The 11,478-nt window shown below is 41.4% G+C and overlaps 1 protein-coding gene across 1 annotated transcript; it reads right to left on the bottom strand.

Annotated features, from left to right (window-relative positions):
* Nucleotides 1-537: 537 nt before the first annotated feature.
* Nucleotides 538-11,478, bottom strand: LOC135596380 (endoglucanase 8-like). The gene is made up of 8 exons (XM_065088438.1): nucleotides 11,451-11,478; nucleotides 3,212-3,354; nucleotides 2,519-2,926; nucleotides 2,338-2,430; nucleotides 2,069-2,254; nucleotides 1,507-1,594; nucleotides 1,025-1,188; nucleotides 538-864 (listed from the first exon to the last, which is right to left on the bottom strand). The coding sequence occupies exons 3-8, from the start codon at nucleotides 2,867-2,869 to the stop codon at nucleotides 538-540; spliced, it is 1,209 nt and encodes a 402-aa protein (XP_064944510.1). The 5' UTR covers nucleotides 2,870-2,926; nucleotides 3,212-3,354; nucleotides 11,451-11,478.

Genomic DNA, 11,478 nt, shown 5'->3' on the forward strand with positions numbered 1-11,478 from the left:
TGCTCCTAGGCTCTGAGGCTCAAACAACGTTAGGTCGACTCAGACGTTGACAACAAATTCTCCTAACAATATGTAATATTGATCTTAATTTATCGTTATATGATTTTGATTCTAATATTAAATGTTTTCATATAATAGTAATATAATTATAATTTTTATGCTTATAAACATATAAACACATCAAGTAGTCTATAATCAATTGAGAGAGCGCACGAAGATCCTTGAAGATACGTGTTATCACACCTCACTACAGTTTTCCCAACTCCACTCATTCTTTAGCTGTCCATTTTGTCACACCTTATTGAGCTTGTTAATATACTTGCAATATATCGATCCTGAGTTCAAGATACGTGTGTTTGCATGCATGCTTCAGTTGCATGCACTGCGACACAGTAACTCTTTCAACAAGCAACAGCGTTGAATGGGATATTTGAACGCAACACAAATGTTCTGATTGGATTTAACATTGACAGCTTATTATTGAAAGAGGATTACATTATTGTTTATCTTGGAACATAAAGTCTACATAGGAAGGAATCATCCATTTTTGTTGAAGTAAGCCAAGAGACCCACCAAGGGTGCATTGACGTAAGTGGTGGGTTCGGTTTGGTTCGGAGAATATCTCGAGTCCAGGAAGTTATCGGTTCCATCATTTGGTCCTCCTACGACGGCTCCGATAAGCAAGTTGAGGTTGGGGGCTGTGGTATTGAAGTAGGGCTCCCCGTCCCTGCAATACATGCGCTGTGGGTGCTCATCCATCGACGGAAGCGTAGATCCTCTGTGGTGTATCATCTGAGGAAACTTTGTGCCGTACCCCACCATGTACGACATCTTATTTGGGTTATGTCCGAGGAGGTACTTCATCTGCACCAACATAATAAATTATTCACGAATAAATAGGATGAAATTTAGCATATGGATAGTTTGATTATTATTATTATTATTATTATTTTATATATCTAGAGAGAGAGAGAGAGAGAGAGAGAGAGAGAGAGAGAGAGAGAGAGCATGAATGACTGGGTACCTGACTTCTGGCGACGTCGATAAGTGCTGAGGGGGGAACCTGAGAGTTGTCACAGGTGATAGTTTCCCCGACATTGATGAGATGCCGAGCGTAAACGAGGAGAAGGAAAGAGAAACCTGTCACGTCTTGCATGTTGCATCCTGGCGTATTGTACAGGAGACCGCCTGCCACGATGATACTTGCATGTGTTGCTTACTATACACTAAACACCAAGCGTGCTATAGTACTACCTATGTACGTGTATTCCTTTAAACATCAATCAGAGGTCTCCTGTTATAAATATTAGCTTATTTATTTGTCTTAGATCATCTAATTTCCTTCTTCAAATATAAAATCAGTAATTTTCTATAAGTTAAGATTCATCTTGTTATAGACAAACAAAAAGAACTCGCATTTTGGATGTTTATCATTTGAACTGGTCGTTCTCGGTGCTAATGAATCAATGAAATCATGAACGTTTTGTCCAGAGGAGATGTGCAAACCTGGAGTGTATTTGACAGACTTGAATTTAGATTGTGGCAGCAGTGAACATGCAAACGCCTGCGCCAGTCTATTGTTCTCACTATCATTCTGCAACAAAAGAATCGATCAGTCTATTTTACTCACCGTAATGTCCCAACAAGAAAATTAATCCTTTGTTTTATTATTATCCATCTTCACCACTAATTTAACCATTTCATCTTATCTACATAATTGTTTTTGGGTGCATGCTATTTTCCTATCACCCCATCACTTGGATCCATTGTCCAAGTCATTACAATGGGTCTGTAAACTAACTAAATAGTTAGCCATGTCACATTATTTGTGATTATGAATAGGCATTAGTTGCAAGTTGAACTCTTATCCTTCTTAATCAGTGTTTATGACCATTTTTCATGCTTGCAGTTACCTCAAATAGAGTAAACAATTGTCAAAAGCTTCTTAAGGGTTTTCAGATGATATTGTTTCTCGACTTTCATGATCATGCATTATATTCTCTTTGTTTTTAATGAATGCTTGGGTTCCTAAATGCCAAACACGCAATGATTCAAAGACTGTGAAAACCTTTTGCGTCTGTAGGAGGATGTAGATTCCGGCTTCCTTATTATCCCATCCGAAGAACCACTCGCGGGCAGTTTCATTAAGCTGCGTCTTCATCTGCACCTGCTGAATGCCATGGATGATATGGTTCTCGTACTGTGAGCTATTGGTAGCTCTGTTTAGCCATGCTGCTCCCCATAACAGTTCATCCTGAGAACCCAGTAGTAGAGTTGACAGTATCAGATCTCCAAACCCTACTGCATTTACCACCAAGTATTTTGGAGATAGCGAACCTGATAGCCGCTGTAATCACAGTAGAACGGGCACACCCATTTGCCAAGACTGGTGCCGTACGAACCCTGGTATGTGTGACCGAAATTGTAGACCTGCACCGAGAACAATCATATAAAGCTGCAGTTAAACATCCATCCACCTGTTTCAGTGTCGGCTCTGAAACCAAGATTGATGTGTCACCGTCTTTGCTCTTGACAGCAGCTCGTCGGCATAGGCAGGATCGGATGATCTGAAAGCTATGGAAGCAGCCGCCAGTGCAGCGGCGGTCTCGCCGGCGACCTCCGAGCCGGGGTGGGTGTCGTTCACTTGGTAGGTTGTCCGAAGAGTGTCCATGTCTTCGGGCCTCTCCCAGCAGTTGTGATCGCTGTAGGGGTCGCCGACTTGGACGAAGATCCTGTTGGGTTGGGCGGTGGCTTTCAGCAAGTAGTCCGTAAGCCATCGCAAGGCCTCATGAGCGTGTGCCAGCTCTGGACCCAACTCCTCCGAGAATTCGATGATGCTCCACGCCAACACGGTGCCGGTGTAGGCCATGGGGAAGCCAAACTTCACATTGTCGCCAGCGTCATAGTACCCGCCCACCAGATCAACCTGTCTTCAAGGCAAATTCATTCTTTACGTTGCGAAGGAGGAGGAGTCTAAGAGAAGGAAACAAACACGAGAAATTTGGTGGTGTTATGCAAGGCTGCAACTCGTTCTGATGGTTGCTTGCTGTCATAGAGTGGAGTGGCAGCAATGGCCACCTTGTCTTAGGCCATCGGCTCAGATAAATATGGCCATGCACCAATCAAACACTATTTAATCTCAACACTACTTGGTCATCGAAACTAGCTAGGAACAAAAGACGAGCAACAAGAGGACTGAGAGAATCCATACACCGGCATCTTGACCATCTTTCAAGGCCGAATCCTTCCTCCAGGTGAGCCTTTGCGTGGGTGGAAGCTTTCCGGATCTCTGACCATCATAGAACAGCAAGCACTTGCTCAGAGCATCTGCGTAGTTCGGGGGTGGTTCTCCGTCTGCAACGGCAGATGGCATCGTCGCCGCCGCCATCAGTGCCACCAACATCGAGAACACACAGGAAAACATAACCCTATTTGCTGCCATCACGATCGAGTCGAGGTTTCCAACGAGTTTCTCCTGCACCTTGTTCTATATAAAGAGAGAGAGAGAGGAAACACAGAACACAGCCAAAGAGGGGGGGAAACAATGGCGCATTCTTGGAAATCAGGTGATCACATTTATAGATTTGCAATGGAAAACACAGTAAAATTACTATAATCGTAATGTTTTAATAGTAGATTCAGTGGGTTCATTACTCAACGTATGCCATACAAGAGTGGCATGCTAAATTTTGGTTCTTTGAACCTGTCTCTTCAATGCATTTTTTGATCTACAGTGGATGCATGTATTTTTCTTGGTCCAATTTGGAAGTGGTGATTACGTAAAACTCTCTGTCAAAGTCAAGGAGGGTATAGCATTTACATAGTCGACCAACTCTTCTTTTAGAACTTGCCTTCTAGATATATCTCACCGAATATAATTGCCTTTTGATGAGAGAGGATCGGTCTTCAGAAAATGAATCATGGTCTTCGGTACCGAAGAGTCGCAGATACAAACACCATACTATATAACATTTGCACGAGATACATTCGTCACTTCGTCTTTTGTTGGTAGGTATTGCACAATCTCCGCGTGGGAGAGCTGTTCTAGGAATCGAGTTGCTCCAACTTCTAATCAGACAAAAGCATTTTATTGTTTGATCTCAATTTACTTTCTCTATACAATCATTTGCAGCTACTAATGTGCAATATGTGAATACGATCATATTTGAACGTCTAAAAATTAATGTGTTTTTCAAATAGAATAAAAAAATTGAATACGAAAAGAAAAATATAAAGCTTTAGTGTTTTGACAAAAAGTCTGGCATCTCTTGACATTGGTTCTTGTATTTTTATATTTCTATAAATAATTAATTAACATATAATAATCATATTATTAAGACATATCAAAATAAAAATAAAATAAATAGGTTATGAGAATAAAAGGAAAGTGATAGGTGGATAATGACCCGACCGATACCTCTGGGCCACTTGGACAACAAATAGTCGACACATCAATAGTCATGATTATAAGAATAAAAGGAAAGTGATAGGTGGATAATGACTCAACCGATACCTCTGGACCATGTGGACAACATATGATCGAGTGGTTACGTGGATGACACATGATTGACACCTTGTGATTGATAGTGAGTACAACACCACATGGGCGACACGAATAGCCCGCGGTTACATGACAACACATTGCCGACACCTCAGCACCCATGCTAAGTTAGGCCAATCAAGGCACGTCCGAGATACAATGCACCATAACACCACTATTCTGATTTCACCACCACTAACTCTTCTTTTTCCTACTCTAGTGCCTCCACCAGCTCCCAAAACCTTTCTGAGGAATGTGAGGGACAAAGGGAGTCGATCACTCAATCTGTCAAACTCCCACCAGACGTTTATGTCTAACTTTATGAAATGGACTAATAGTTGGAAAACATAAAGAATAAAATCAAGCAGGGAAGTCAAAATGCCAACATTGGAGTTATACGAAGAAAATTCTAATTCCATAAAACTTAGTGACTGCATTCACCTCTCAAATAACATTGTTTGGAATGGTAGACTCTCTCATGTGTTGTACCTTCTCGATGACTTTGGGGGTTTGATGAGAGAGTGATTCTTCAAATTATCCCCAGAGTCAATTTCCTCTTTCTGATAACTTACCAAGCAATTTGAGCTAAGCTTCATTAGTTATAAACTGTCAAGGAAGCCTATAACTTCTCTCTTAGTAGTGCGCTAGCAAGACAAGGAATCAATGACCGGCTATATGAAATAGTTCAATGACAAAGTGAGATTAGTGGTAAATCTGAGCCTATATGTCCATATTAATAAATATATCGATGGTCTTCGGTGGTCTAAGTTTTTCTATTCAGTTATCACTTGACTTCTAACTATATTCTCAAAGCTATTGCAAGAAACTAATCACGAATCTAGCTTGTCAAGGAAAAGGAGCTCAAAACCCAAAAATCATGAAAGGAGGAAAGAGCTCCACAATTCAACTCACTAGAGCAAGTGTAACATCCCATTAGTCCCACATCGGAAATGAGGAATGTGTATGATTAGCTTATAAGAGTCTGATGAGTGTACTACGTTACCTCCCGCTTAAGCATTTTGGTCCGTCGTTGAGGACCAAAATGGAGTTATTGGCCAGTTAGCTCATCAAACCCGGGTCGTGATATTTGGTATTAGAGCCGACCTAGCATTTGGGCAGGGTGAGAAGGCTCGAGTAGGAAAGGGCTACCCGTGGATGGAGTCACATGCACTATGCTAGGGTTCGATTTGGGATATGAATGGAGTTATTGGTCAGTTAGCTCATCATACCCGGGTCGTGACAACAAGCATGAGATCAAAGATCGAGGGGAGATTGGATCTTCCCTTGTTAAGGGTTTACAATCATTAAATATCTTCCACACTAAAGGGTTTAGCTCATCAGAATGGAGTTATTGGCCAGTTAGCTCATCAGACCCAGTAGGAAAGGGATGGAGTCACATGCACTATGCTAGGGTTCGATTTGGGATATGAATGGAGTTATTGGTCAGTTAGCTCATCATACCCGGGTCGTGACAACAAGCATGAGATCAAAGATCGAGGGGAGATTGGATCTTCCCTTGTTAAGGGTTTACAATCATTAAATATCTTCCACACTAAAGGGTTTAGCTCATCAGAATGGAGTTATTGGCCAGTTAGCTCATCAGACCCAGTAGGAAAGGGCTACCCGTGGATGGAGTCACATGCACTATGCTAGGGTTCGATTTGGGATATGAATGGAGTTATTGGTCAGTTAGCTCATCAGACCCGGGTCGTGACAACAAGCATGAGATCAAAGATCGAGGGGAGATTGGATCTTCCCTTGTTAAGGGTTTACAATCATTAAATATCTTCCACACTAAAGTTTTTATGCAGATAAGGGAGAAGGACCTCCTTTACACACCTTGTCCTTTGTGAGCCAGCAAGCATGAGATGAAAGATCGAGGGGAGATTCCTCCTTTACACACCTTGTCCTTTGTGAGCCAGCAAGCATGAGATGAAAGATCGAGGGGAGATTAGATCCTCCCTTGTTAAGGGTTTACAATCATTAAATATCTTCCACACTAAAGTTTTCATGCAGATAAGGGAGAAGGACCTCCTTTACACACCTTGTCCTTTGTGAGCCCCACCAACCAAAAGAAATCAGAATGGAGGACCAAAATGGAGTTATTGGCCAGTTAGCTCATCAAACCCGGGTCGTGATATTTGGTATTAGAGCCGACCTAGCATTTGGGCAGGGTGAGAAGGCTCGAGTAGGAAAGGGCTACCCGTGGATGGAGTCACATGCACTATGCTAGGGTTCGATTTGGGATATGAATGGAGTTATTGGTCAGTTAGCTCATCGGTCGTGACAACAAGCATGAGATCAAAGATCGAGGGGAGATTGGATCTTCCCTTGTTAAGGGTTTACAATCATTAAATATCTTCCACACTAAAGGGTTTAGCTCATCAGAATGGAGTTATTGGCCAGTTAGCTCATCAGACCCAGTAGGAAAGGGCTACCCGTGGATGGAGTCACATGCACTATGCTAGGGTTCGATTTGGGATATGAATGGAGTTATTGGTCAGTTAGCTCATCAGACCCGGGTCGTGACAACAAGCATGAGATCAAAGATCGAGGGGAGATTGGATCTTCCCTTGTTAAGGGTTTACAATCATTAAATATCTTCCACACTAAAGTTTTTATGCAGATAAGGGAGAAGGACCTCCTTTACACACCTTGTCCTTTGTGAGCCAGCAAGCATGAGATGAAAGATCGAGGGGAGATTCCTCCTTTACACACCTTGTCCTTTGTGAGCCAGCAAGCATGAGATGAAAGATCGAGGGGAGATTAGATCCTCCCTTGTTAAGGGTTTACAATCATTAAATATCTTCCACACTAAAGTTTTCATGCAGATAAGGGAGAAGGACCTCCTTTACACACCTTGTCCTTTGTGAGCCCCACCAACCAAAAGAAATCAATCAAAGTTCTATCGGTACCATGGACATGATATGGAGGACTAGTATAATATAAAGTAATAGATTGAAGAGCTCTTTTAGAGAGGGCACCTATATCACTATCTCAATAATGTTTGAGAAGCATCCCTAAGACCTCGGGGATCCAGAGTGACATGTTGATGTGATAGTTGGGGGACCAATGTTAGGAGGAACTAGAACTTCTACCCACAAAACCTATATATGGGAGCCTCAAGCCAATACATTAGTAAGACACTTGAATATTGAACATAACAACGCATATGTCTTCTCCCTTAAGATCATCAATACATTAGTAAAAAAGATCCAAATTGACACAAGAAGTTTTGTCAATATCATATACTATGGCACCTTTTAGAAGATTAACTTGATCACAAAAGATCTACAAACCAGTCTCCTCCACCTTACCACCCTCACTAGGGATTTCGTCACTATTGTCATGATCCAAGTTTGATGGACTAACTAGCTTATCAACTTCATTTGGCTTAAATCATTGATCAAAATATTAAAGCTAAAATTAATAATAATACACTTTAGACCCTTATAAATCAATCTTAATCTTTCCCACTTCCGTTGTGAGACTAATTGGGGTATTATAATTTTTTCCACTTAAGGGCTTGACGTCCTTATTAGCATAGTGCATGTGAAGTATAACCCAATGGTAGTTCCAGATTGTGATGAGTCCTCTAACTCTATTTACGGATGATCTTTTCCTACTCGAGCCACCTCATTATTCTCAAATATTAGGTCGGCTCTGATATCAAATGTCACGACCTAGGTCTAATGAGCTATTGACCTATCAACTTCACTTGGCCCAAACCATTGGCTAAAATGCTTAAGCTAAAGTTGATAGTAGTACACTCATCAGACCTTATGCTACATTTAACATTTGGGCATCCATGGCCTCAGGAGAAAGAAGCACGAGGGTAAGAGGATGAATCAAAAGTGACTTAGAGTTGGCCATGTGCTCGGGCTCAACTTTTGCCTTAGGCTCAATAGGGGTAAGGGCTTCAGTTGGAGGCTTAACTTTAGGTGGCATAGCAGGGCTCTATAGCCCTCGGGCATTTGCTCCTTAGGCTCCCCGAGTTCTCTAACCGGATCACCTTCGACCTTATTACCGAACTCAACTTCACTTTCTTCCTTAAGAGGTGTTGACTCATTGTGATCATCGATGTCATTAGCTCCAATGAACTTAACTTTATCGTCGATCAACTACTTGTCATTTAGGCCTTTGGGGAAGATGAGATTGGAGTGGTCGAAGCATATTTAGGATATTGCAAGATTATAACTAAAGCATCAATTCTTAAAGGAGAGATAGGTTAAACCCTTCTAACCCTCATGACGCCTTATACTGCGCCACCCGCCTAGTCTTACACTTTGGTTGTTAAGCTTCTTCCATCTAAAGTTATTTTATAAGCTCCTTCATTGCCTTCTACAAACTTGTGTTCTTGGTGTATAGGTCAGTGATCTTGGGTTGGGCCATTAATGACATATCACTAAAATGATGTCGGTTAGCCTAGGCTTCAACGGTCGATTGCTACATGATTTCAAGTCGAGCCCTCAAATCAACCAATTGCTTTTGCTCTGCCACTAACTCTTGCTCCATGTACTCCTTCTAGTCTTGAAGTTGAGTCACTTCGTCAAAGAAATAGTCTCTCATGGTTGCCTTTCCTACTAACTCATCTTGTTCCTACAAGGTTTAGGTTTGGGCAGTCAAGGAGTCTTAGACTTGATCAATCACCATTATTATGAGGTAATGGCTCTGTAGCATAAAAGAAATAAGTTATATCTAACAAAAAGTCAAAAAATTGACTAAGTGGTGAGATCAGAATTCACCACAATAATGTGCTTTTGGGCATTAGTTATGAAGTCCTTAGTGGGCCTAATGTAGTAGCCCTTGGCTATTCCGGAGAGGAGGATCTCCTCATTCTATTTAATGGCCTGTCTAAAACTCCTAAGCTCAATTGGTAGCCTAATCGATTTTGGTTAGGTGGTTGCTATCTCGTAGCAGAAGGTCGGTTAATCAATGGGGTAGATATTAAAGGTATTAATCAGGATCGACCCTTCAGGGCATGGAAAGGAGGATGGGGTAGGCTGATTCGTGATCATCGTTGGTGAACAATAATATCCCTCGTGACTCCCACTTTCTCAAGCGATCTTTGTTTATCTAGAGGAGGAAGAAGCTTTACTACCTCTTGAGTGTTGGCTCAACAGTGGGGGAGGGGGTGGAGGCCCTACATGATGCTTACCAAGTTGAATCTCAATGGGTAATGTTGACTTTTGACCACTAGTTGATGCAAGAGTAACTTCTCAACTCTCCAAGGGAGGTTGATTATTGTTTTTGTTCCCACACGACTGCCTGGTATAGTATCTAAGTCTCACACACATTGAATTACAACTAGTATGATAATATAAATATAAATAATATGTTTATGTTATCCTCATTTCATATGATTTATGATGTTTACGCTTCATAAATATGATAAATGATATATTTAGGTTTTCAATTCTTAAGATTTAAATACATGATTTTCAAAATATACCATGTTCAATATTTTATGAAATATTAGTTAAACATACATAAACATTAATATTTATATTAAGTATAGTACAACAAATGAGAGTATACTAGCGGGCTTCAATACGAGGTTAAGTTACCTTAATATTTAGTATAGAATAGAAATATTTATGTTGGAAGATTTGAGATAGATAATATCTTAAGTTTTTAATGTGATGATATGATTGATGTCACGAAGATATATCAATTTAAATTATTTTTCGGATTAGATAGGTGAAGCTTATGGGAGTAAACTTTTCATTTAATATTTTTATCTTTTTGAAGATCTATTTATAAATATAGATATTAAAAAGATTAAATTATAAAATGATAAAAAAAAAAAGGGAGGGGTGGAGGGGTTTCACCTCCCACGCACCTCTTACAGCCTTTGCCTTCCACACGAGGAAAATAGAGGAGGCTACAATGGTGGAAAGGAGAGGAGAAGAGAAGGGAGAGGCTACGATGGTGGAAAGGAGAGGAGAAGAGAAGAGAGGCTATGACAGTGGAACGGGGAGGAAAAGAAGAGAAGAAAGATGCTACGACGGTTGAAAGGGGAGGAGGAAAAGAGAAACAGAGGCTATGATTGTGGAAAGGGGAGGAGGAGAAGAGAAGGGAGGCTGCATCGGTAGAAGAGGAGGGAGAAAGGAGAAGAAGGAAAGAAAATAAGAGAAGAGAGGAAGGAGAGAAAGGAAGAAGGCTGCATCGGTGGAAGAGAAGGGAGAAAGGAGAAGAAGAAAAGAAAAGGAGGCTACTGTTGTGGGAGAGAAGGCTAGAAGAGGGAAGAATGAAAGAGAAAGAAGATAAGGAAGAAAGGAGAGGAAGGAGAAGAGAAGAGAAGGCCACGGCTATGGGGAAGCATGGGAGAATAGAGAAGAAAAGAGAGGAGAAGGGAGAAAGGGGAGGAGGAGAAGAGAAGAGCAGAGAAGAGAACGGGGTTGCGGCTGTGGAGGAGAAGAGAAGATTAAAGAAGGAAAGAGAGGAAGAGAAGGGAGAAAGGGGAGAAGGAGAAGAGAATATTGCAACTATAGGGGAAAGGGGAAGAATAGATAAGAAGAAAAAGTGGATGAGAAGGGAAAAAGTGGAGGAGAATAGAAGAGAAGGAGGCAACGGCTACGGGGAGAAGAGAAGAATAGAGAAGGAAAGAGAGGAAGAGAAGGGAGAAAGGCGAGGAGGAGAAGAGAATGGCACTTTGGCTGTGGTGGAGAAGGAAAGAGAGGATGAGAAAGGAGAAAGTGGAGGAGGAGAAGAGAAGAAGAGGAAGCGGAGGGAGAAAGGGGAAGAGGAGAAGAGAAGAGAAGGGGTTATGGAAGATAATAGAGAAGAAGGAAAGAGAGGAAGAGAAGAGAAAAGAAGAGAAGGCTGTGGCTATGGAGGAGAAGAGAAGAATGAGAGGAAGAGAAGAGAGAAAAGGGAGGAGGAGAAGAGAAGAGAAGTGGGCTGCGGCTGTGGGGGAGAAGAGAAGAATATAGAAT

The sequence above is a fragment of the Musa acuminata genome, chromosome BXJ1-11, assembly GCF_036884655.1.
Source record: "Musa acuminata AAA Group cultivar baxijiao chromosome BXJ1-11, Cavendish_Baxijiao_AAA, whole genome shotgun sequence".
NCBI lineage: Eukaryota > Viridiplantae > Streptophyta > Magnoliopsida > Zingiberales > Musaceae > Musa > Musa acuminata.